This window comes from Poromitra crassiceps (genome assembly GCF_964638095.1).
Source record: "Poromitra crassiceps genome assembly, chromosome: 12".
Lineage (NCBI taxonomy): Eukaryota > Metazoa > Chordata > Actinopteri > Beryciformes > Melamphaidae > Poromitra > Poromitra crassiceps.
The window spans coordinates 9,965,602-9,989,097 of NC_139632.1; the positions used below are offsets into that span (position 1 = coordinate 9,965,602).

The 23,496-nt window shown below is 44.6% G+C and overlaps 2 protein-coding genes across 2 annotated transcripts in view; one reads left to right on the plus strand and one right to left on the minus strand.

Annotated features, from left to right (window-relative positions):
• Window positions 1-707: 707 nt before the first annotated feature.
• depdc1a (DEP domain containing 1a) lies at window positions 708-15,019 on the minus strand. The gene is made up of 12 exons (XM_083647822.1): window positions 14,902-15,019; window positions 13,083-13,348; window positions 10,546-10,690; window positions 10,221-10,351; window positions 9,930-10,060; window positions 9,336-9,383; window positions 9,048-9,185; window positions 7,249-8,235; window positions 6,172-6,344; window positions 4,401-4,577; window positions 3,671-3,880; window positions 708-2,797 (listed from the first exon to the last, which is right to left on the minus strand). Exons 1-12 carry the CDS (start codon window positions 14,947-14,949, stop codon window positions 2,663-2,665), a joined length of 2,589 nt encoding a protein of 862 aa, XP_083503948.1. The 5' UTR covers window positions 14,950-15,019; the 3' UTR covers window positions 708-2,662.
• A 2,411-nt stretch (window positions 15,020-17,430) lies between these two features.
• The window catches only part of aspm (assembly factor for spindle microtubules), a gene marked incomplete at its 5' end in the record, with an annotated part of 30,212 nt that continues 24,146 nt past the window's right edge, over window positions 17,431-23,496 (plus strand). The window contains 4 exons of the mRNA XM_083647197.1: window positions 17,431-17,709; window positions 19,617-19,760; window positions 20,192-21,794; window positions 23,218-23,307. Coding sequence (XP_083503323.1) covers window positions 17,431-17,709; window positions 19,617-19,760; window positions 20,192-21,794; window positions 23,218-23,307 — 2,116 coding nt within the window. The remainder of the gene's footprint in view (window positions 17,710-19,616; window positions 19,761-20,191; window positions 21,795-23,217; window positions 23,308-23,496) is intronic.

Genomic DNA, 23,496 nt, shown 5'->3' on the forward strand with positions numbered 1-23,496 from the left:
TGGAATGTCAATATTCCCTTTTAAAAGGAAATTTCCAACCTCAGTCAGGTCCATTCAAAGCTGCGGTGTCATGTACCAAAAACACTCTCAATACATTTTGACATGTTCAGTTTACAGCATCCGTCCATCTTATACTGTAGAACTTCTAAAAGTCTTATTTTGTTTCCCCTCAAACTGTCAAGTATTTTCAAGGCCTGTGAGAACAGTCTACATCACTGAGGATCACTAGTAGTACCCAAAACGGAGACATTGCCCACTTATCTGTGCACATACTGTAGGCCAGTGGTTCCCAACCTTTTTTGTGTTATGTACCCCTTGAGCTGTTTTACCATGCCAATAGTACCTACCCCTCACTCATGCATGTCGATAATTCTCCTAAATTTGTTATATTAAACTTATATTAAACTTTTAGATGACCTCTATAACACATCTTGGAAAAAGTAATCAGTTTTTATCATTTTGGAAATACATTGTAATCCCCAATCTTTCCAAGTGCCCCCTGCAAGCTGCTGAAGTACCCCTAGGGGTACACGTACCCCTGGTTGGGAAACACTGCTGTAGGCTATAGACAACAAAAACACGTATCTGTGCACATACTGTAGGCTATAGACAACAAAAACACTTATCTGTGCACATAGGTTATAGACAACAAAAAAGCATGAAGCCATATATAGATAGAACAATTGGAAAGGTTTATTTCCCAGAAGGTTGCATAGTAAACAATATTGAGGAAGAAGTACAACTGTAGGTGTATACAGTACACATCCTGTGGTCAGTAATTGGCAAAAACACTGTTGCTGTAATGGGCATTTGGAGCTTATGGTTGGTCTCTCTCTCTCTCTCACACACACACACACACACACACACACCTACCTACCTACACACACACACAGTCTGAGGTTTAGACGCACATGTACCAGGGTAGAATCAATACTTCTTACAACTCAAGATAAATACATGAAGATATCCCTTTAGAAGTTCCATTATGCAGTAAATATGAATATAACAATTGGGTGATTGACATAAGCTGGCCGGTCATTTATAATGCCTAAACAGTGCAACACTTTGCTCTATCCAATAAACCAAGCAGGGATGTGATCAAGACAAGAAGATGCACACAACATAAATAATGAACTGGAAACAATGAATGAGAGGTGTATACTGTATATGACATATGATCCAAAATCCTGAACATTTGGGGGAAAAACTAAAATCTCATCCCTCAACGAGAGCTAAAACAAGAAAATAAACGATATCCCTTTAATTGCATCACATGAAAGGTGAAAAGATAAGAATGGGGAAACATAAAATGAGAGAAAGAAAAAGGAAAGGTTCAGTAGCAAAACGGTAGAGCGTTTTGAATCAAATTTAAAACGCATCAACGCATAAAAATGTTTAGTATAACATAATAAAAATCAAAAAAGAATAAGAAACGCAACATTTCAAGCAAAGGCTCGTGTCTCGCTGCTGCTCCCAAAAACATCACTCGTATATAAATTACGAAAGCCATCACCTAATCGTTCCCACGTGGACCAGTGGTCTCTGAGATGCACACTTCTCTCCCAAATGTACCTCTGAAGCTTGCTTGCTCTCACACTCACACAAGGTAGGTAAGAGCAGATGGTGGAAGTGAGGAAATCAAACAGCTACAGTAAATACAAAAAAAAAAAATCTACCTACTACAAATAAATGTTGAAATCTAGCCTGGAAAAAAACACCCTGATCACGTAAACTCACACACAGTAACTGTTTTGCTCCACGGATCAGTCTGGACTTCCACCCGCCCCCCAGCGATTTCCAGAAATTACAATGTAACCAGGCCAATCAGGGACCTGCGCCATGGTTGACAAGGTAACCGGCCAATCGGGGACGCCGCTGGCAAAACAGTAATGGTGTCTCCCGAAGCGACAAGCGGTAACGTTGACGTTAGTAAACGCAGCCATAAGTGCAGCAGCTATTGCAGAAATAGACTCAATAACAACAATTATTAAACAAGAACAAGCAACCAGCGGATGTTATCGCCGCTCTTTCCGAGTAGATTTGGATTGGATTCAGCGACGCTGATTGGCTGAAGGAATCAAGTACTCCCGCCCACTGAGCGGACGGCTCGGAGTCCAGACTGATATGTAGAGTGAAAGGATGGTTTTGACCAGGCTAGTTGAAATCGGTGAGCCACTGGTCTGTTCACCTGCCTACATGTTAACACACACACACACACACACACACACACAATGTGACACAGTGGCTTAACAGAATTTCCGACGTGACGTATCCTGTATGTTCCCCAACACATTGCTTGTACCTTCTAACAGCTGAAAAATTGAGCATTATTTCCCCAAATCTCCTCTCAGGCGTGCAGTAACAGTTTAGGTGTGGTCAGACAGAGACCTTGAATAGATAGAGACACCCCACTCCAGGCTCTGCCAATAATAAGAACTGGAACTCTTCCGGTCTCCTAAACGGGCGTCGTCATCAGCTTGTGATTGGCTGTCTGTCAATGGTATGAAAGTTCATTGGGCTGACCAGTCTCAGTGGTGAAACCTCCATGGCACACAGATACAGGAAGTGACTGGAGGTTGGGGTGTCTCTGTCTATATGAAATGTCTCTGGTGTGGTCCAGTGGTCCAGGTCCAGTGAGCGTCTTGCAGTGAGCGACACGTGTTCAGCTCCTGATGCTGAAAGCTTTGGTCTTTCTGATGCTCAGGAGCGGCGCTTTGATCTTTGGTTTGCTGTCCTGCTTGGCCTCTCTGTCTGAGGGGACCCGGCGACTGTAGATGTCTGGGTACTGCTTCTGGAACTGAAGCCAATCAAAGACAACGAATGAATTTCAATGCCACTTGTACATGCTTAGTGAGTAACAATTTATAGTCCGCCTACGGAGAGTCTACTGCAGAGTATTTCTAACATTCCAACAGCTTCTTAGTTGACGTTCAACAATTCCACTACTTCGCTTTGTCTCTGAAAATGCTCTTTCAAGGGAACAGATCACCTAAAAATGAAAAATTCTGTCATCTACTCACCCTCATGCCAGTTGAAACCAGTGGCCAACCCCCCTCCCCCCGGCTTTCCTCTGATGACGCGGAACTGAATTGAAAAGTTGTAGTTCCTCGAATGGCCACTAGGCGTCGGGGGGCAGTAGGCATTCCTCCCATGTTTAAAATGCGCGACTTTGTAGCAGGATTAAACAACTTTCCAGTCAGGGGCAAAACACGGTTTTGGTCTATATAGCTAATTTCACCTTTTTATAACAACCGTAGGGAGGTCATTTGTTATATAACTGGCCTGTTTGAAGTAAAATAGATGATAGAAAAGGGGGTGATTGACAGATCGTCTGTGCGTGTGTTATACAGACAGACTTCACCTGTGTTTCAACTGGCATGAGGGGGAGGAGATGATGGCAGAATTGTCATTTTTAGGTGAACTGTTTCTTTAACAGCTTAGTTGAAATTCAACAACAGATTCTCTTTGCTTCCTATTCCACACATGTGTTCTCATCACCTGGAGTATGCATATATGTTCCGGAATTGTCACATACTCTTTAGATAATCTGTTAAACAGTTGAATTATCAATTATCCGATCAATTAATACGCTGACTATCCAAATAAAGTGCTAGCGATTAAAAGTTGTTTTTTCTGTTTCAATGGACCCGACTGAGCGTCGAGGGCTTACCTGCTTGAGCTTCTTGCGTCTGTCTTTCTCGCTGATGTTTTGGTTGGTCAGCAGGATCTCCAGCAGCTCCTCCATGGCCTTCTGGGACGACGTCGCCCTCTGCTGTTCGAACTCGGCGCTGCTGATCTGACGGCAGAAGGCGTGGAGGGGCACCGGGATGCTAGCCAGATCGCCGGCGCCAATACTGCAGACATTGCCGCCGGCCGGGACCTGCCGGGGAGAGACGGGGGTCAAAAAGATGGATCTGTGTCGCTGTCTGGCATTGGTGGCATTTTCCACAGTCGAGAGCGTGCGGTCAAGCTGCACCAATCAGAAGCAGTGCATTAACATTAGAGCCAATCCCGGCTCAGTTGGCTTGGTCCAAGAAGGTGGATGTACATTACATTACATTGGTGTGTGTTGTATCTCAAAACTGTAACAAGGTAAAGTGTATGAGTACGCAGCTATATGTTTAGTTGAACTGCTGTGCGTGTGTGCGCGCGCGTGTCACTCAATCACTCAAATACGCATGTCTGTGTATATAAGTAGTAGAAATGGCAATGTGTGTACATGGCATAGATATGTGTGTGTAAACTAGAAGTTGCAATGGCTAATTTAGGTATATGTTTTTTGTGCTGTATGTATTTGTGTGTATCTAGATGTATGGTTTGTATGTCTGTATACTTCAAAGGATGCGATGGTGCATATACAGTACATGCTAAGGTGTGTGTGTGTGTGTGTGCGTGTGTACCTGGACTGTGCGTAGGTACTGTATGTGGTCAGTGACAGCATTGAGCAGGTACTCTGGGACTGAGAGGATGCTGTGTTGATGGTCCATGAGAAAAGACACCAGCCTGGTGGCCAGCAGCTCGTCCAGATCCCCCTCCTCAGCACTGCCCAGAACGCAGCCTGAAAACGTATGAACCATCTGGAACAGGGACGACAGGCAAACACACACAACATGTTCATCTGTTCATGACAGCATATGGATTTGCGGTACAAGTGTATTTATCTGAAATCTGAATTGACTGGTTGCATGTCAAAAAATATACTGTATATCACAATACAGTTCTTTGAATTTCCTTGTTGGTATATATGTGATTGTGACCAAAAATGTTTTGGCAGTAAATAGGACATTTTGAAGTTTGTTTGTGTGCAGGCTTGCTTCAGATACAGTGCTCCATATAATATGGCAACATGCATCCATGTTCACATTTGCAATTGGTCATTTAGCTCAAGACTGTGGTTATATGCTTGCTGCCTGTTGACGTTGTCATGGCGACATTATGGAAGATACTGTCGAAGCGTCAGCTACCAACTTGTTAGCTCTCACAGACACTACGGCAGTGTGGCACACTCACATTGTGCATCGACCAAATGCTGCCTTCAAGTGCTCCTTGTAAACTCCTACTAATAAATCTGGAAGTCATCAATGCAACTTGTCAAACATTCACACGGGTGACACAGGTGCCAGCACTTGAAGTTCAAAACAACAGTGAATACCAACAGAAGAATATTGCAGGGGATTTTGGCACATTTTTTTGGGGCACTACCCACACGTTTAGCTGTGTTGCTCATTCCACGAATGCATGATCCTTACAAGTTGTACCCCGTTGTAAAGGTAGTGACTAATCAGGCTTTCCAACGATATAAAATACAATACCAATTGGTATTAGGGGAGAAATAATCGAGCGAAATAACGTTTCCAAACTTTTTTTGAGGAGTTTAGTAGAAAATGTAATTGATGTACTGTAAATTGACAATGTAAATTGATTTATTAGCCAAACATCATTGTGTATTTGTTCCACCAGACCTGTTGGTAATAACAAAAAAACAGGTCACAGCTTCCAGGTTTTCCACACCCTAAATGTCGAATGTATGCAACTTGGGTATCATTGACAATTTCTGACTCTCTAATTTATTGACCTTTTTATTGGGTCATCTATGTGTACTCAATTTCTCTATTTCTAACAGCACTCGATGGCAGCAAAAATCTATTCATGTAGGGCCATATGATTTCCGCAATGCAGAAAACGCGTCACGGAATTTGGTAATAAAACTGGAATCAACCGTCAAATATGGAATATTGCAGAATTTTCCATTTTGGCTGAAATTGTTCAAAAGAAAAGTAAAATAGGCCTAGTTATTGTAGTAACCTATTTCGTAATTGTAAAACAGGCCTAGAGAAATAATTCATAAGTAGTTTTCAATTGGGGTGTTGTAAGAGGGTGGGTGGGTCTTGTGTGGGACCCTTACGTCACCTTACACGAAATGTGTCGAAGAGTCAGCGTCAGCGTCAGCCAAGTCATCAAAACAAAAACAAAACAATCTACCCTCAACCCTACATCCAAATTAAAATGGGGTCGGGGGGGGGGGGGGGGGGGGGGCAAGTTGGATCTACAGTCACTGCTACATAGATTATGAGCGAGATTATGAACTAGCTGTTTTTGAAAAAAATATGATCATTTTATCTTGTTAGTTCTAGAGAAGGATGCAATGTTGGACAGAGCGCCCCTCCTCACCAGTGTGCGGGTGCCGATGGCGTGGTGGAGGCGGGGCATGTCCACGTTCTGGCTGATGCGGGACATCATCTTCATGAGGAGCTGCAGCTTCCTGCGGGAGGCGGGGGGGAGGAGCAGGGTGCACAGCTGCAGGGCCTCAACGGCCACGCGCTCACACTGAGGCTGGAGGAGGCCTACACACACACGCACGCACACACACACACACACACACACACACACACACACACACACGTGCACACGCACACAGTAACAATGAGGACGACAGGTGAAGTAGAAGTGAGTAGTAGAACCAGCAGTAAATGAATCACTGAATATTACAACTGATTCACTCTTCACACAGCAACATTCATCCATCACTCATAACATCACATTCACTATGATGGATGGATGGATGGATGGATAAAAAGATAGTCAACTACAGCAACGGAGAGAGGAGTAATGTCAGTTAAGATCTCTAATTTATAGGATTTTCTCGACTATAATTAGAGTGCAGTTAAAATCAGTTGCAGCAACAACACACTGCATTTGTAGCTGAGGCTCTTTCCCAGAGCGAGTTACAAAGAGTGAGTGAGTCCAGTCTTGCTCATGCTACAAAACTGAATAGATGCAGGTTGAACGAGTACAATCCTTCCACACACCAGCGCAAACCTTTTCCAGTTGATTTCCTTTGCTTACGTGTCTTCTACATCTCTTGTCAGAGGAGATCTGCACCTTTTTGAACCATCGAGCGGTTTCAAAATCCTCTAAGGATCAGGGCAAAACTATTGATCCCATTCCAGCTTTGCAGTTACATTCCATTTTCACAGCTGGCGTAAGCAACCTTTGAGATGAAATCTCAAACGCTGTGCTGTGATGCTGTGCATCAGAAATGATCTTTTTGTTACTCTTCAACCCACGTCTACATTTCACCCTATGTCCAAGCTGAACAGGAATTGTAGTTCCTCGAGAAGGTTTCGGACTTCTGATATAGTCTGGCACTAGAAGTGGTTAGATGTTAGATGCTGTTAGTTAGATTAGACGTGTATCAACAGACAGGCATGCAGACACACACACAGGTACTGTAGAGAGGGGTCTTACTGTTGTCAGGGTTGTGTTGGGGGGGCTGGGAGGAGCCGCTGGGCAGACAGACAGGCGCTTTGAGCAGCGAGACGGGTAGAAGCGGCTTGGAGACATCCAGAGAGCTGAGGCAGCGCCGGGCGGCAGCACGACCAGGGAGCGTGAAGACACTGGAGGCGGGTCTGGGCCCACCGGGTCCGGCGGCAGCGTGGGGCCCCGGTACTTTGGCCACACCGGAGGAAGAGGAGGGGCGATGGGACGACGATGAGGAGGAGCGGAGCTGGTACGCGGGAGCGTTCGCACTCGCGCAGCTTGCCGCTCGGCTCCGCCCTCTGGTCTCCATGGCAACTTCCTTCCTGGTCGCCGCGATGATGTCCAGACAGCTGCCGGCGCTCTGTGGCCGCGAGGGGCGGGGCCTCTGCGTGACGGACAGTGTTTTCATCGAAGCCACAGACAGCCTTGTTCTGATTTTAACTTCCGGAGCAGGCTCGCAGGAGGCGGGACTTCCCGTGGAGACATATGTAGAGTCCGGACTATTATGGGGCGTCGCTGTCGCGGGGGCAGTGCCGCTATCCTGGCTACCGTTTACGCCTCGAGGGGCAGCGTTGCCCTGGACGCCGGCCGCCAGGCTGTCATTGGACAGAAAGAGCTGCTGCTGGACCAGAGGGGCGGAGTCATCCAGGATGGTCTCCAGTGAGCAGCTCCGGGGGCGCGATCTGGCGGAACCGTCCGAGCAGCCTTGCGACTGGCTCAGGCTCATGCAGCTGCCTCCCAAGTGGCCGGCGCCTCCTTTCAGCGCCGCGAGCCGCCACTGGAGCTTGGCGCCGAAGCCGTCGCCCATCGGCGACTCCGTCTCGTCGCACGAGCCCTGCCTGAGCAGCGACAGGAGGAGGCACTCCGTGGAGCGGAACGACGTCTTGGCGGGAGGCGGCAGGGTCAGAGGGGGGTCGGCCTGTTTGCGCTTCCCGCGCGCAGGCATCGGGGGCGCTGCGACGTAGCCACACAGCACTGATACAGGATACACACAAAGAGACAGAGACGGGTGTGGCAGGCAGGGTGTCAGTGCAGGCAGACAGGGGGAGGTGGGGTGGGGGGGTGTTAGTCAGTTCAAACCTTTAACTGTACAAACTGACAGACAACACACAGCAGACACACACACACACACACAGAGGTACGCAGAGTGCAGCAGCTGCTCACCTCGCCGTTACGGCTCAACCGACAAAAGCAACAACCGAAACCTTTGTTAGGGGTCAAAAGAACGACAACAACAAACATCAGACGCTGTTAGAGGTGGGACGCGCCCGACGACATCGCCCACGCGGCCGTCTGGGCACATCGACATGCTTTCGTTGCCAGAGCCTGCAGGCAATCCTGGCAGTCAGAGGGATTCTCTCGGTGTTGACCGGGTGACCCCCTCTGACATCTGTCACACACACATGCCACATCTGCATGTTTGCTGTTGACTTGTTTCATGAAGCCACTCCTCCTTTTAGCCCATGTTTGGTAGAGTGGGCGGGCGGACAGCGCTGTTAATGTCGCACAGCAGCACCAGCTATCACCAGCGCCATGCTAGTTTACATTATCTTTGTGTATGAGTTCAAAATTAAGTGCTGTCTGAATATGTTGCAATAGGCTATTTTTTGCACCTCACGGCCGTTTGGTTTTCAGGAATCTTCCAAGCAATATTCCACAACTCCAACCGTTGCACCCAAGCCTCTCAGGATCAAAGGACATCTACCCTATTGAAACTCTTAATTGACACCTAGAAAGATCAAACAATTTCAAACTTGTCTCAAAGTTGCCTCGTCCACAATACCTACCCAGGACATTGATAAACAGTTCATACAGCTGGTATGTGAGTAAAGGCTGCGGGAGGCTGTAGAAGTAATCCGACACCGTTTTGAAGACGTCTCTCTCAAAGCCCGGATAGGACGGCTGTGCGCTGTCGTACTTCGGCCCTGGAAATCGACAACAAAACAAAAGTGTCAGTTCTTCGGACCACGTTGTTTCAAATCAGCCATTTTCTTCCAGTTCCAGTTGCTCAACATGTGGTCATGCTTTTGCAGGACAGGAGTGTGTATGTGGGACATGAGCTCGCTGCTACTCACAGTTGGCCAGGCTCTTCATGGCAGACAAAACCCAGTGGGGGAGGTCATCTGCAGAGATGATGGACAGGTTAGACCGGTTGCTAGATGTATTAATTATAGCACATGTCAAATAGACTGTTCTAAGGATATAGTATGGTATGTGGTTGATGCTTCCATCCAAAGTGATTTAACCCATTGATACCTGATGCAGCATTTGTGTGTGTATCCCTTTAAGACAGCGAACCGCGTTAACGCGGTTCGCGGTCTTAAAGGGATACACACACAAATGAGGGATATACACGCAAATGCTGCATCAGGTATCAATGGGTTAAGTCTCTGCCATGGTTGTATGGCCATTAGACAGTGCACTAGAATATCACAGTGTGCATTTCTTTGTTTTGGCTGACAGTAAAAAAAATCATCAAAAAAATCATCATGAAAAAAACAATCGTAAATATTCATCAATTCTTGACAAACTCTTGTTTTGATATTCAGGAAACCTATAGATTTGCCTCAACATAGCTGACTGGAAGGGCACCTCATTTACATTACAGACTGTTTTGTGTCAAAATGGCTCAACCTCAAGTCAGTCCACCTGCTGGCCAACAAACGTACTTGTCTTGTCGTCCAGTGTGACTACTCCATGCTTGTTGACTCTGGTCATGTTATGGATGATGTTCTGTGGGTTAACATAACGCTGGTCTAACACCTCCTCCAGAGACGCAAGACCCAGAATCTTCTGTAGGCTGAAACATTAATAAGTTTAGTTTTACACGCACAATCCTCTTGTTTTCAGGCCATCTTTCTTCTTGTGTCACGTGATATTCTCCTTAACTATTCGAAGGATTATTGATTACTGATTTGTATAAAACAAAACTTGGGTTTTCAACTGAATGTGTTTCGTACTGGGTCAGCGTGATGTGTCTCCAGATTTCATGTTCATCATCCTGTGTGAGCTCTCGTCTCTGCTCCTGCTGCTCTCCTATTGGCTGGTTTACTTCCGCTCCCTGTGCTTGGAGGGCAGGAGCCACGTTTTCCTGGAAGCGCCAAACAGAGCAAGAACCACAGTCAATCAATGAATGAGCTTTTTAGGTTTAAACCGTACTTCCAGGCTGCCACTCTTAAACGGGCATTTTGTCTTAACCTGCACGGCTGTTAGATTAAAACCAACCGCTTGATCGTGTGAGTATAAATGTATTTAAGGAAATAGTCCATGTCCAGTGTAACTCGCCTGTGTCTCCTTGTCTTGCTTCTTGGTGCTCCTGAACCTAAAGATGCCTTCCTTGTCCCTGAGGGAAAAGCTCCTCTTCAGGGAGGAGGGGGGCAGACTGGGGGCTGGACAGGGAATGGGCTTCAACGGAGAGGTGGAGGGGAACCTGGAGGAAAGGAGAAGACATGTGCTGCTTTCACACATGTCTGGAATTCAGGAGTTATCTAGAGGCTATCCGGATGGCTGTCATGTGTGAATGTGTGCATGTGGCTCATGCGCGCTCCCGCGGATCCTCGTCCTATCCGGAGGGAAGTGTACCCCCAGCCGTAGTCGCAGAAGCGTATTGTCCCCCCCCTTTCCCTCCAGAGCTCCGTGAAGTAGTCAGCTCGTGAGTGCATGAGGACAGAGACGATCGTGACAGATTATTATTATATAAATAGTCGATGTGAATGAGCGAGCAAAAAACACATGCCATTTGGTTTCCAAATGAAGCTCAAACCTGCTCCGTGTGCGACAGCCAACATGTTGCGGATTGCTGGATTGAAAGGCTCATAGCTCTGATCTGATTTCATGTCTGCTTCGCACAGCACACACATTTAATAAGCATTTTTGGACGCGAGGGTCGTCCCGCTTCCCAGTATTGGACATCGCTAGCTAGGGTATCTGGATCTGGTTGCGTTCATGTCTTTGATTTAACGTGTACACAGCGTTTGTGAAGATTCAATGGCAGAACCGCAAATTCCAAGTAGCGTCAAGTCAGGCAGTATATAACGAAAACTTCCGGGTATAACCTTCGCAATAATGGCAATTAAATAAAGTAAATGCACGTGTAATGTTTTTTGTGTGTGTTTCGAAAGATACAGAACGGAGATAAACTGGAAGAATATCTGCTCCCTTCGAAAAGTCAATTTTAACCCGTAGTGAGTCGACATTCTGATTTTTTGTTACCAAGTAATACAACATTTATTTTATTTTGAAGGTAAAAACGTCTAGCTTCCTGTATTCTGTATAATTCTAGTAGGTTGGATGCATTTTAGGACTGAACATAGCAAAGACCTGTTTTGTTTGTAGTGCTTGCGACTTGATGAAATCGATGCATCTGGGCGTGAGTTGTAGGGTTGTTTAATTAATTACTTACTAACGTTATGCGCAAACGATTATATGCCGTGAACGTTAGGCAGTTAATGCCCATTATGTATTTTTCGTTTTCACAACTGTGTGGTCATGGCCAAATTCCCCCACCCCCGCCGCCCGCCCCCTCTCTACTTTACAAACTCTGCGGAGGTGCTACTCATGTGTGAAAGCAACATGCCTCGTGTGTGAAAGGGTACACTTCACATATCATCCGGGGCATGCTCAGTGGGGGGCAACCCTCACCTGATCCGGAGTTCATGTGTGAAAATAGAGAGGACTGCTTTATTTTGTGTGGGGGAGGACGATCCATAATCCACACATCTACACACCGATCAGTTATCTGATTTGATTGATTCTTACTTAATAAGCTGAGAGTGCCTTCTATTCCAAATATTGAACTTGTTGCCACAACACAAGCTGCATTTTGTCCCAGACCAAGTCCCGGGGCTTCCCATGATGACATGTAGGAAACTTAGCCAAGCGGCTAGCCCCGCCCACCTCCCGAGTTAACACATGGAGCTATAGTAAACAAGCACCCAACTCATTTTCAGGTAACGTTAGTGAGCGCGTGGCTGCTTATTATTATGAACGTTAACAATTGAGCCAGGATAGCCTGATATTGTTATTTGACACACTTCAGCCTACACCAAATACATCAAAAGGTCTGTCTGAAGTCAATTACTTGTTTCTGACTGGGAAAGTGGGAAAAACAGTCAAATGTAAGGTAATATTTTTTTCACTTCCATTCACTGAGCCTCCCCTGAAACAGCTTGGAGCCCCCCTGGGGAGGCCCCCCTGGGGAGGCCTGCCTGGGGAGGCCCGCCTCGCACTGTAAACCCCTGTCCTATTGTATTCTCTTCTGGCGCAGCTGTGAACCGACCTACTTCAATAGGAAGGGGTAGGATAGCAATTCTCTACAGAGCACACAATGACATCTGGCTTTTACACGGTTGCACCTCTTTTGTCATGATAGATTTCAAGCACTTTTAAAGGACAAATTATTTCAAAATTAAAGTGCCAATAACAGAGATGTTCCCATATACCAGAACCAGACCAGTCTCATAAGTCCTTGAACGCAAATTTGTTTCCAGTCATGTTTAGACATGGGAATGAATCATATTATCTCAAAGCCATCTTGAAATCCTCAGCATTTCTCCTTGTAGCCTATGCGGATACTGATACTGTAGATAGGAAGAAAGTGTATCAAGCTTGGCCCAGCAATTTTGAGATGACCGAGTGCACAAGGCTCAAACTCAGAGTTTCCGGTAGGCTAAATTCAAGAACTTTTAATGACCTCTTTATAAATCAAAGTACTTTCAAGTACTTGATTTTTAATTTCTAAATTCAAGTACTTTCAAGACCCGTAGCAACCCTTTTAGTTTGATTAGAAAGGAAGTAACCATTACCCCGTTTCAATAGCTCACCTGTACAGCGTGTTGTTATCCTCCATATCCTCTGTGCCCCAGCGACCCTTCACGTCCTCGACCACATGGTTCTTCAGGAACTTCTTGAGGAGCTGAAGCGTCTGCTGCCTGGTGACATCGGGGCCGAAGTTGCTGTTGCTCTGGAGCAGCTGGTGCAGCCAGTCCACAGCGGCGGCGGCGGTGAAGCAGGCGGCGTGGTGCCGGAAGTTCTGCCGGTGTTTCCTGAGGGGCATACCGGCCCGAAACAGACGGGTCACCTCATTCCACTGCAAAAATACATACAGAAAGAGAGTTTAGTACAGAATAGGGTTAGGGCTAGGCGATACGGACAAAATCAAATATCACAATATTTTTGACGAAATACCTCGACATCGATATTGTGACGATGTTGTAGGGATGACTATTGGTATTTACCCAATGAGATTTCTGATAAATAATCATTGGTAACGTGGATATCATGACTAAGTGGGTAAGGCAAATAATATAACAGCTAACAGTCTGGTAAATTCTGAAAATAATTACATCACTTTACTTGAGTGTAATGCAGCCTTTAAAACTAAAGATATCTAGTGTCATATCACAATATCGATATAATATTAACATATTGGCCAGCCTACTGAAATCAGAAAGTTACAACTGAACATTAGCCCTCTTCGTGGAAAATACAGAGATGGTATATTGTATATCGTCGCCATTCATCTAAAAAAAAAAAACTACTGAGAAATGATTTTTGGTCCATATCGCCCAGGTCTATAGAATATCATGTAGTGTATGGCTGTGTTGTTTAATGTTTTTGTTGTTTATGTTGCCCGCGCACACACGCGCTCACACATGCACACATACATTCACTCCACTTGTCCCATACAAAGGACCACAATGGAAACAAGCCCTTGGGCTTTATTGTGTTTTACTCCTTTTGATCAATATTGTTTTTGTTGTATTGTCTTGCACAATTCTGCATTTATTGAATCAATAAAGATATCAATCAATCAAAAAAAATTGTGGATGGGTGGGGGTTGTGAAGGTGGTGCATGATGAAACCACATGATACCGGCTCTTGGTACCACCACCAACACCCCATCCCACAGTTTAGGATTATATGCAGCCTGAGCTAATCTGCCCACAGTCACTGACAGAGTCTGCAACAACCATGGAGCAGGATTGTGGAAATAACATAGGCTGCTAAAATCTATATTGGTGCTATAGGGAAACTTTGTGAGCCTGCAGTCAATGACCCAGATGAGAGATTACAAGTCAAAATCTCACTCTGGTACCTAAACTAAAACTTTGACCTTGCTCTCGAAACCCTAGTTCATGACATGTTCTGCTTGCCAAGTGTCCATGCATTAGTGCAGGCACTGCAGGCAGTGAGATTCCTCTGCCCCACAACACACAATCTATCTCGATGTGTATTTAATCTGCTAAAAAGTGCTGTATGTAGTCAGAAATTGGATTTTCGAAGCTAGGCTAGATGATGTGGATAGGATACAGTTTATTTTGTACACTAACCATCTTACAGCTAACGTTATATACGGTATAGGGGTTTCCCTGGCGTTCGGATCAGTTTCAAATGGGATAACATGGGGATGGGGGTTGACATGACACCTCCTGTAAAACAAGGCACTGCCATTCAACCGTTACAAACAAATGACTAGTCTAAATGAATACAGAAACCCTTGGACCAAGGAATAATGTAGATGATTTCACATTTTAATTTAGCGTTAAAACTCGACTTTTCCCCAATCCCCACTATCATCGGCCATGTTAATTTGCCTGTTGACGTAAGCTATTTTAGCTAAATGCGTTAACGTTAGCTTACCAGTTTAGTAGCTCTGTAAGGTCCCGGGCTGATAACATGGGAACTCATTGTTACCGCAAACAAAACAACGCAGCTGTGATTTTCAAATCATCCGACACGACGATTGCGACATATAGCCATTAATCATCCAAAGGTGTATAGTTTATTCTCTTCTCTGGCAGTTTGTCAAGCGCTGTAAGTTATGATAACACACAGCTCTGCCTGCCCCTCTGCATTCCATCTGTTCAAAATTACGAGCTGTGTTCTTCTCTGGCACGGGATTGGACGGCGTCAGGGTCACGTGCCTCCCTCAAAACAAACGACAAAGCACAAAGGGGCATTTAGGTGCTATCGGAAATGTCGCCAGCAGCCAGGTCAGCACAGCAGCATACAAGAACGACACCATAAAAAAAATACAAATAAATAAAAAAAGAACAACACCATGAAGTGGCGTTATGGGTAATGTTGTTTATAACACCCAGGCCATAATATACGCTGTAATAATAATAGCTACAGTCAAAGATAACAGCTGCCCTCATCCCTCTGCTGTTCACAATGTCTTGGTGATTTTCTTGCCGAGGGGACAGTCGGTGTGACTGCTGCAGTGTCGACCATTTACATTCTTTGGTGAATGATTACACACGAAAGGAATTCACATTAGCATATCTCATATGCCTCCCCTGGAGAAGGCACAAAGACACCATTAAGTAGAGCAGGGAAGAGAGAAGATACAGAGGGGTTAGAGCAGAGGGAAGAAAGTTCCCATAGACATGGATATGAGGAGGGGGCTTTTGCTCAAGCCACTGCTATAGACATGTTAATATCTGCAACAAACTTCAGCCTACAAAGGTGACTGATGAATCATGCTCCTTTAGATCCACTTCAATTCACATTTACTTGAATAGCTGAGGTGATCTAGGCCCTAGATCACACGTGGGCAAAATGCGGTCCCAGGGCCAGACCTGGCCCTTGGACCATCTCAATCCGGCCCCCAAGGTCCTCCAAGAAAAACAAAACAACCCCCAAAAACTCAATAAAAGGCAGAATTATGTGAATAAATGTCATCTGCTACAGCCATTGGATTTGTATTACTATTAGGAGATTAATGAGAAATTACCAATCACAACAGGAGAGAGGGTTAAAAATAGGGAGACTCCCACAAAAATCTGGTGTTGGCAGATGATCTCCTGTGTGGCCCTTCACTTACTTGATGTATGTCAGTAATACTGACATATGGCCCTCTGGAAAAAAATTATGTACCCCTTGAGGTGTTTTACCATGCCAATAGTAGCCTACTATACCCCCTCGCCTGTTGATGATGCTCCTAATTTTGTTCTATAACTCTTAGTCTAATATGCAGATGTACACGTAAAATCCATAAAAAATATATTTTATTACATTTTAAATGCCCTCCAGGTTATAAGCAGCTTTCAACGCTGATCAGTGTGAGCAATTCAACCTTTATAAACAATATCTCGGTGTGTTTCAATGTGAAAAGCATTCCTGAAAAAAAGGTTACAGCCGTTCCAACCCATGTGCATTAGATCAGCAAGATTGCTCATGATTACTAGTGACGGTCCAGCACTTTCATGTCCAAAATTGTGTAACCCTATTCTAACCCCACCTGATATTATGACATACCTATGCCCATAACTCCTAGGAAAGGCTGCCCCCAGCTGGCCATGGTAGGAACTTTGGAAAACTGTTTGGCATTATGGTTGTTAGATTAAACATAAAACACAAAAATATTATTATTATTATTATTAATAATCATAATCATAATAATACATCGACTAGTTAACTAATCAACCGACTAATTGATTAATTAATTAAGTAATGCATTTATTTATTTATTATAAGACAACTGGTTGGTCATACTCCTCTGGTCATACTATAACTGTAACCAATAGTAATGGTGCAGTTTTCATATTCCTATTTTACATTAGAACCATGCAACCTTCAGGTGTGCCTCGTCAAAACACTGCCGTGACCCGGATTCGAACAGGGGTTGCTGCGGCCACAACGCAGAGTACTAACCACTATACGATCACGGCGAGCTATGCGTTGGATACATAGTTGGACACCACTGTACATCAACTGTCAGTCTACTGTCCGAAGACAACGCTCGAGCCAAATTATTAAAAAGCTTTTACTCGAGAAAATACTATCGGAATGGTAAACCAACCCGATGTTAGCGATGAAATTAGGTGAACAATAGATTTAGTCAGTCTAGGTCGAGCTCGGGAGCACCCAAAAAGGGGACAGAGTGATACCTCACTATTTTCAACCTCTCCGACAGGATGGCAGTTAAGCACGTAGTCGATATCCGATTGGCTAAGAGTTGTTGTTGAAAGCGATTCCAATATTATCTTCCACCATTGGACCAGATGTAGTCATCCCTCGCCTACCATTGGTTGACTAAACAACAACATCCAAATTTGAAACTGGGCGTCTCGAGCCATATGAGCAGCAATGCAGCATACGTTAGTAAAGCCAGTTGCAGCGAACCCCATGGGTTGCTAGCTGCTATTCACTTTTTGCTACTTTTAAATGGCTGAAAACACGAGTTCTACGCGGACGGCATTGCTGGACTTCAGTCCAATAAGGCACAACAACGACAACAACAAGGAAAATAATGTTCCTGTTTTGAGTTTGATCCAGTTTTCCAAGGCGCCATTTGTAACATTTGGAGCTGTAAAAGTCGGTACCTCCAAGTCGACTATTTTGCGCATTGAGAATCCAGACGAGGATGCAGTTTTGGAGGTTACAGTGGACAGGATCCCCTCAGCTAAAGGCTTTTCTGTGGACCAGAGCAGGTTCATGGTTCAGGTAACGTTAACGTTAAAGTTGTAAGACAAGAAAAGAAAATATGTAGTCTGTGAAACGCAAACGAGTTTGGCTCTTCGAGCTGCTAGCGTTACTGTGGAACCACTGGCGAACATGTCTGTATATTAAGCATTGAACATTGTGGAAGGCCTTTTACATGTTTCCCCTTTGTTGTTATTTTCTTAGTTTGTACTGTGCTGTTTTTTTTTACTGTTCTTTTTTACTGTGATATGGATCTCCCTGGGTCTGAAATAAAGAATTGAATTGAATTGTTCCACATGTGATAATTTTAGCCATTTTCCCTCTGCATCATGGGACCCAATGCACGTGCTTCTCAGATCAGAGCAGATATTAACTTGCATACAATAACGCTAACGTGTTAAATTAACACGTTTTAGGCGGGATAAATACACTTTCACCACTGAATTGACAATACACACATCTGTAGCTAGCAGGCTGAGGCACGTGACTGACAACGCAGTCCTGAAAGGGACTCTATAAACATTATAGCCCTGTAACTGTCAGCTAGCATGCTGATGCTGTAGCCAGCCAGCGACAACACAGTCCTGAAAGGGGCTAGTCTAAGCTATTGTCATTCACATCCATGATAGCCTGGCTATCACATACAGGAAGTTTGGTTCTAACGTTAAAGGAACACTCCGCCCATTTTCAACCAGCTTTATATCATTACAACATCAGTAGTATATCAGAAAACTGTAAACGGTTTTGAAGTCTGTCATTTAATTTGACAGTTATTGAGTGTTAAAGTGTGGACCAGAGACATCACTGGTCCACACTAACTCAAATGAATAACTCATTAACTCAAATCAACTCTCAATAACTGTCAAACTATTCATCATTCATCGAGTTTGACAGTTATTGAGAGTTGATTTGAGTTAATGAGTTATTCATTTGAGTTAGTGTGGACCAGTGATGTCACTGGTCCACACTTTAACACTCAATAACTGTCAAATTAAATGACAGACTTCAAAACCGTTTACAGTTTTCTTATATACTACTTATGTTCTAATGATACAAAGCTGGTTGAAAATGGGCAGAGTGTTCCTTTAAGGTACCGTAATACAATTTGTAGCTAACCTTGGAACTACCGTAGTTAAATCTGACTTCGGTTCCCCTAAAAACTAGGGATGCACGATATATCGGCAATCATATCGGTATCGGCCGATGTTGGTCATTTTTTAACATATCGGTCATATCGGTATCGGTCAGATGTTGCAATGTTAATATCGGTTATCATTATCATCCAAATTCTTCACATTGATATGAAATAATGCAGTAAATCTATGATTTATGGGCTTTTCCAAAGGCTTTGCAAATAAAGAAATGCATAACTTTTTCAAATTCAGTGTTAACATGTGTTTTTCAGTATGTACAAAATGTGATGATCATAAAAATGTGGTTTTATACAGATCATATCGTCATCGGTAAATATCTGTTATCGGCCATAACAGCAATGTTAATATCGGTTATCGGCATCGGCCAAAATTTTCATATCGGTGCATCCCTACTAAAAACTGAGTATAAGTCACATAAAGCAAACCTATTTTATGAATGCCCAGGCCTACTAACCGGTGCTGATTGGAAATAATAATCTATATGTGTGTCTAATTTATAGGACAAAAGCTCCCACCATATAAGTAAAAAAGATGCTGAAAAAAATGAAGCTCAACATGTCAGAACTATCTTGAAGGAAGAACTTTATATATTTTAAAGCTCACAAAATCCATTGTGGGTTAACATTTGTTAGTAGTTTGGTGTGATTTCTTTATTTTGAATGGTGATGTATCGTCAAAAACACTGCTATCATAAGCCCCTTGATGCTTTTGCTGTTGTCCTCACTGTAAGAACTGCTGTTTGCTCATACCTTGCCCTGTGTTTTGTATCTGCAGCCTGAAGGCTCATTCAGTCTAACAGTAACCTGGACGCCTACAGAAGAAGGTGGAGTCCGTGAGCTTATCATCTTCAATGCCAATGGAGTCCTCAAGCACCAGGCTGTTCTGCTTGGGAGAGCTGAAGCACCAAAGAAGAGAAAGGTAACTTTGCTCCTTTTAACAGCTACTACACGAATGTTACGACGATCAGTCACTCGAAATCCAGACTTGGGGTGCGTGTGTCCACATAGCATCTTTATGCATTTTGTGTGTGTGTGTGTGTGTGTGTGTGTGTGTGTGTGTGTGTGTGTGTGGAAAAAGTGCTGCCTGGAGCGCTTTTTCTGAGGAGAAATAAGCGGATGATAACTTCCCCCTGCTGCTAGCTTACTAACCAGCTGGCTAGCACTTCTAGCAGACAATAGTGTTGTGCAACAAACAAAGGTTTGATTTGTAGTCATATAGCCTAACCCTATAGCAAAGTCATGCTTCACATACATCACACCGTACTCGATCACATTCACAGGGCACTAGAGCAGCTTCACCTAGTACATTGATGTCAAAACTCGCTTCTCACACTTGATTCTGTGTTTCAGAAAAGCTTGTGGGACACAATCAAAAAGAAGAGGGAGGGTGAAAGATCTGCCACACCCAGGGGCAAGAAAACCGAGCCCTCCATGAAGATCGCAGCCAACAAAACCTTCCAACTGCCCCGTAACCCGCAATACAAACGGGCAAAGCCCAGAAGCCCACTAGCGTCGCTTAACGCAGGCGTGGAGGTTAGAGAGAGGTCCCTCTCAAAGCGCAGTCCCATAGAATATGGGCACCATGAGCAATCAGAGGAGGAGAAGTCCTCAACCACTCAGAGGCAAAGGTCTCTGGCCTTGTCAGATCAGGCCCGCATTGAGAATATCCTCCAAGTTCAGAGGAACTCTCCCGCTGTGCTTCTTGTCCCAGCCGTCCAGATGATGGACCCGTCTGCAAGCCCAGATAGCTTGGCAGGCAATGCTGAAAACAGGGAGCTCACCAGAGTTCTGAACAGGACCCTCTCCCCTGTAGGGACACCAGAAATATTTAAAAGCCTCATGCCTCGCATTCAATCCGTCGAAAGCCCGACTGCTGTCGCTCTCCAGTTTGCAGGTGACGAACGTGACAGAGTGTCACCCGGAACGCCAGTTATCTCTGTGAAAGACGCGCTGGCCCTCATCAACTCCAGTCTGACCCATGTAAACGCCAGCCCTCCGGACCCTTGCTCGAGTTACAGCTTTTCAGATTCATTGGAATCCAAGAGCGAGAATCATGGCTGTGGCCCTGATCAACCTGCCCTCAAAGAAATTCCCGATAGCCCTGAACAATCAGAGTCCAACAAGCCACGGCTTACATTCTTTGTCAGCAAAACCAGCGTCGTGAACCAGGTAGTTGCTCCAGATGTAGAGGTTGATAATGCCGGTCCAACAGTCAAGAAGGTTTCTTTTACCTCGGCCACAGTGACCAAGAGCAGAGCACCAGCGGTGGCAGCACCCCCGGAGGTGAACGACCCGGGCGGGAGAAAAATAAGGAAGTCGAGGCGCAGGCTCCTGGACAAAACACTCGAGCTGTCTGACAGCAGCGGCCAGTGTGAGTCCACACCAAGCAGCCCATGCCTCCCTGTTATAGTCCTGCCCACAAGAGCCGAGGAATGGCCAACCTCTCAGGCAAACAGCTCCCCGTCTAGCAACAGACAGTTGGCCTGCTTCAGCCCGACCCCAGTGTGTGCCGGCTCGCCTACACCCGTCATCTTCCCAATCACTTCATCTCCATCCACGGTGCCTGGCCCCTTCACCTTCCCGGTGACCTCCTCCTCCCCGCCCTCGGACCCCGCTCCCCTCACATTCCTCCTCACCTCTCCTCCACATTTGCGCCCGTGCTCTCCTCTTCACCACGAACTCTCATCACACCCCAATGCGTACGAGCCATCCGCATCGGCGTCTTTGTCTGTTCGGGAGGACTTGTCGTTCCCCGTGCACGTCATGACGGATTTCGACGCGACCGTGAGGAGCAAGAAGAGGAAGAGCGAGGAGTACTTGAGGAGCACCGAGAAGGTCGCTGAGAAAACGGAGCGTGTCAAAAGGAGCAGAGCGGCATCCGTGAGGCGGGAGCCCATAAGACCAGCGCAAGAGAAGAGATGTGTATCACAGAGGCAACAGCCCAGATCCACAGGTGAGCACATGTGAAGGTGTTAATTGTTGCTTATTGATGTAGGGGTGCGTCTGAATATTATTTAATTATTATTATTATTTAGACTATATTATTTGATTGAGAGCCTCATAGTTGATCCTCACATTTGAAATTTGATTGACTTTCCCATTTCAGCTGGATTGTTGTTAAGATATTTTTGAAATAAATAAGCCGTCTCTGTGTTCCACGGTTGATGAACGTTGATCAACAGAACCAGGTGTAATGCATTGATTAAATCTAAACAAGGAAATATTTGCATCCATGGCATGCTTCATATTGATTTGCTACACACACAAAAAAGTGAACAATCAAAGAATTGATTGTTGCATAATGCAGTGCACACTTCAGAGTGCATGCCTAAACATTAATAGGCTATACTACAGTTTTTTTAATATCATTCTATTCAAGTTGATGGTTCAAAGTTTGGCTTGTTCATGCCTCTTTTTTTATTACCGTAAATTTCAGACTATAAGCCGCGGCTTTTCCCCCGTTTTTTGGCCCTGCGGCTTATATAACGGTGCGGCTTATCTATGGATTTTTTCGAAAAAAAAACGGAATTCTCTCTTTTTTAGCACTCTTTCTAACTATAAATCCACTTCTGTTTTAATTTCCTCTCTTGCCCTCTTTTCACCACACCGCGGACACTGTGTGCACTGTAAAAAAAAAACACAGGTGGTGTTGTGTTATGTTGTTTTGTTGAAATGTTAATAAATGGGAGCTTCCTCAAACAGCCATCTCTTTCCCGACAATCCCCTCTGTGCATGAACCCTTATGTAATTAAACATTAAAACACAAAAAAAAAAAAAAACATTAAAACACCTGCGGCTTATAGTCCGGTGCGGCTTATATATGTAACAAACAGGCAATTTTGCTGCTGCGGCTTATACTCCGGTGCGGCTTATAGTGCGGAAATTACGGTACTCTATAGGCTAATTTAAAGGCAGTGGCGTAAATCTGATTTTTTTTTTATCTAAATTCATCCAGTAGCAGTAATGCAATGCTCTTTGTTACTTTCGAGCAGCTCTGCAAGCATTTTACAAGTCATAGAAAACCAGGGACATTTTTGGGGGAAATTTAAAATGGTGGACCCAGAGTAATTGTGGGAAATGTTATAGAAATAAATTAACTTTGTAGTCTGTCTGGCTGGATCTAATTACCTGAAGGAGCATAGCCCTAAATACTAAGTTTTCTGACAAATACTAACTGGTAGTTGTAGCTACTAGCTAGCCAAAAGATCCTGGATTCAGACATTCAAATCTGCACCTCAAGACTGATATTGGTAGTGGCAATTTTGCTGCGTTTCATGGATGTCCTCAAAGTCTTGAGAAATGTTATTAGAGATGTTTGATTCATTTTTGTTTCTGGACCCCCTGGATTTACTTGAGTGTTCTGTTGTTTTTTTCAGGCTCAGTGCACTCAGGCTCATCTGTAAAGACTACACGGTCTGAAGTTCTTGCCCAAGCCAAGCAGCAGAACTCCAAACCCACCTCTCGAGGTACAATATGATGTGTACCTGTCTGAACACCTAAATGGGAATAAAACACCTCTCAATTTAACAATTCTCATTAAAAGCCAGAAATGTCATCAAGATGTGAAAGTCCCAGCTGTTCCCCTATAATAGGAATATTATTTATTTTGAATGCCACGTCAATGTTTTTTCACAATGCTTGCCAACATCTGGATT

Bases quoted from the DNA above. Each gene is read 5' to 3' on its own strand.
- depdc1a (XM_083647822.1), bottom strand. From the start codon at position 14,949: ATGAGTTCCCATGTTATCAGCCCGGGACCTTACAGAGCTACTAAACTG. The intron at 10,061-10,220 runs GTACGAAACACA...TTAATGTTTCAG, and splicing joins AGACACATCACGCTGACCCA to CCTACAGAAGATTCTGGGTC. The intron at 4,578-6,171 runs GTGAGGAGGGGC...TCCCTGTTCCAG, and splicing joins CCATCGGCACCCGCACACTG to ATGGTTCATACGTTTTCAGG.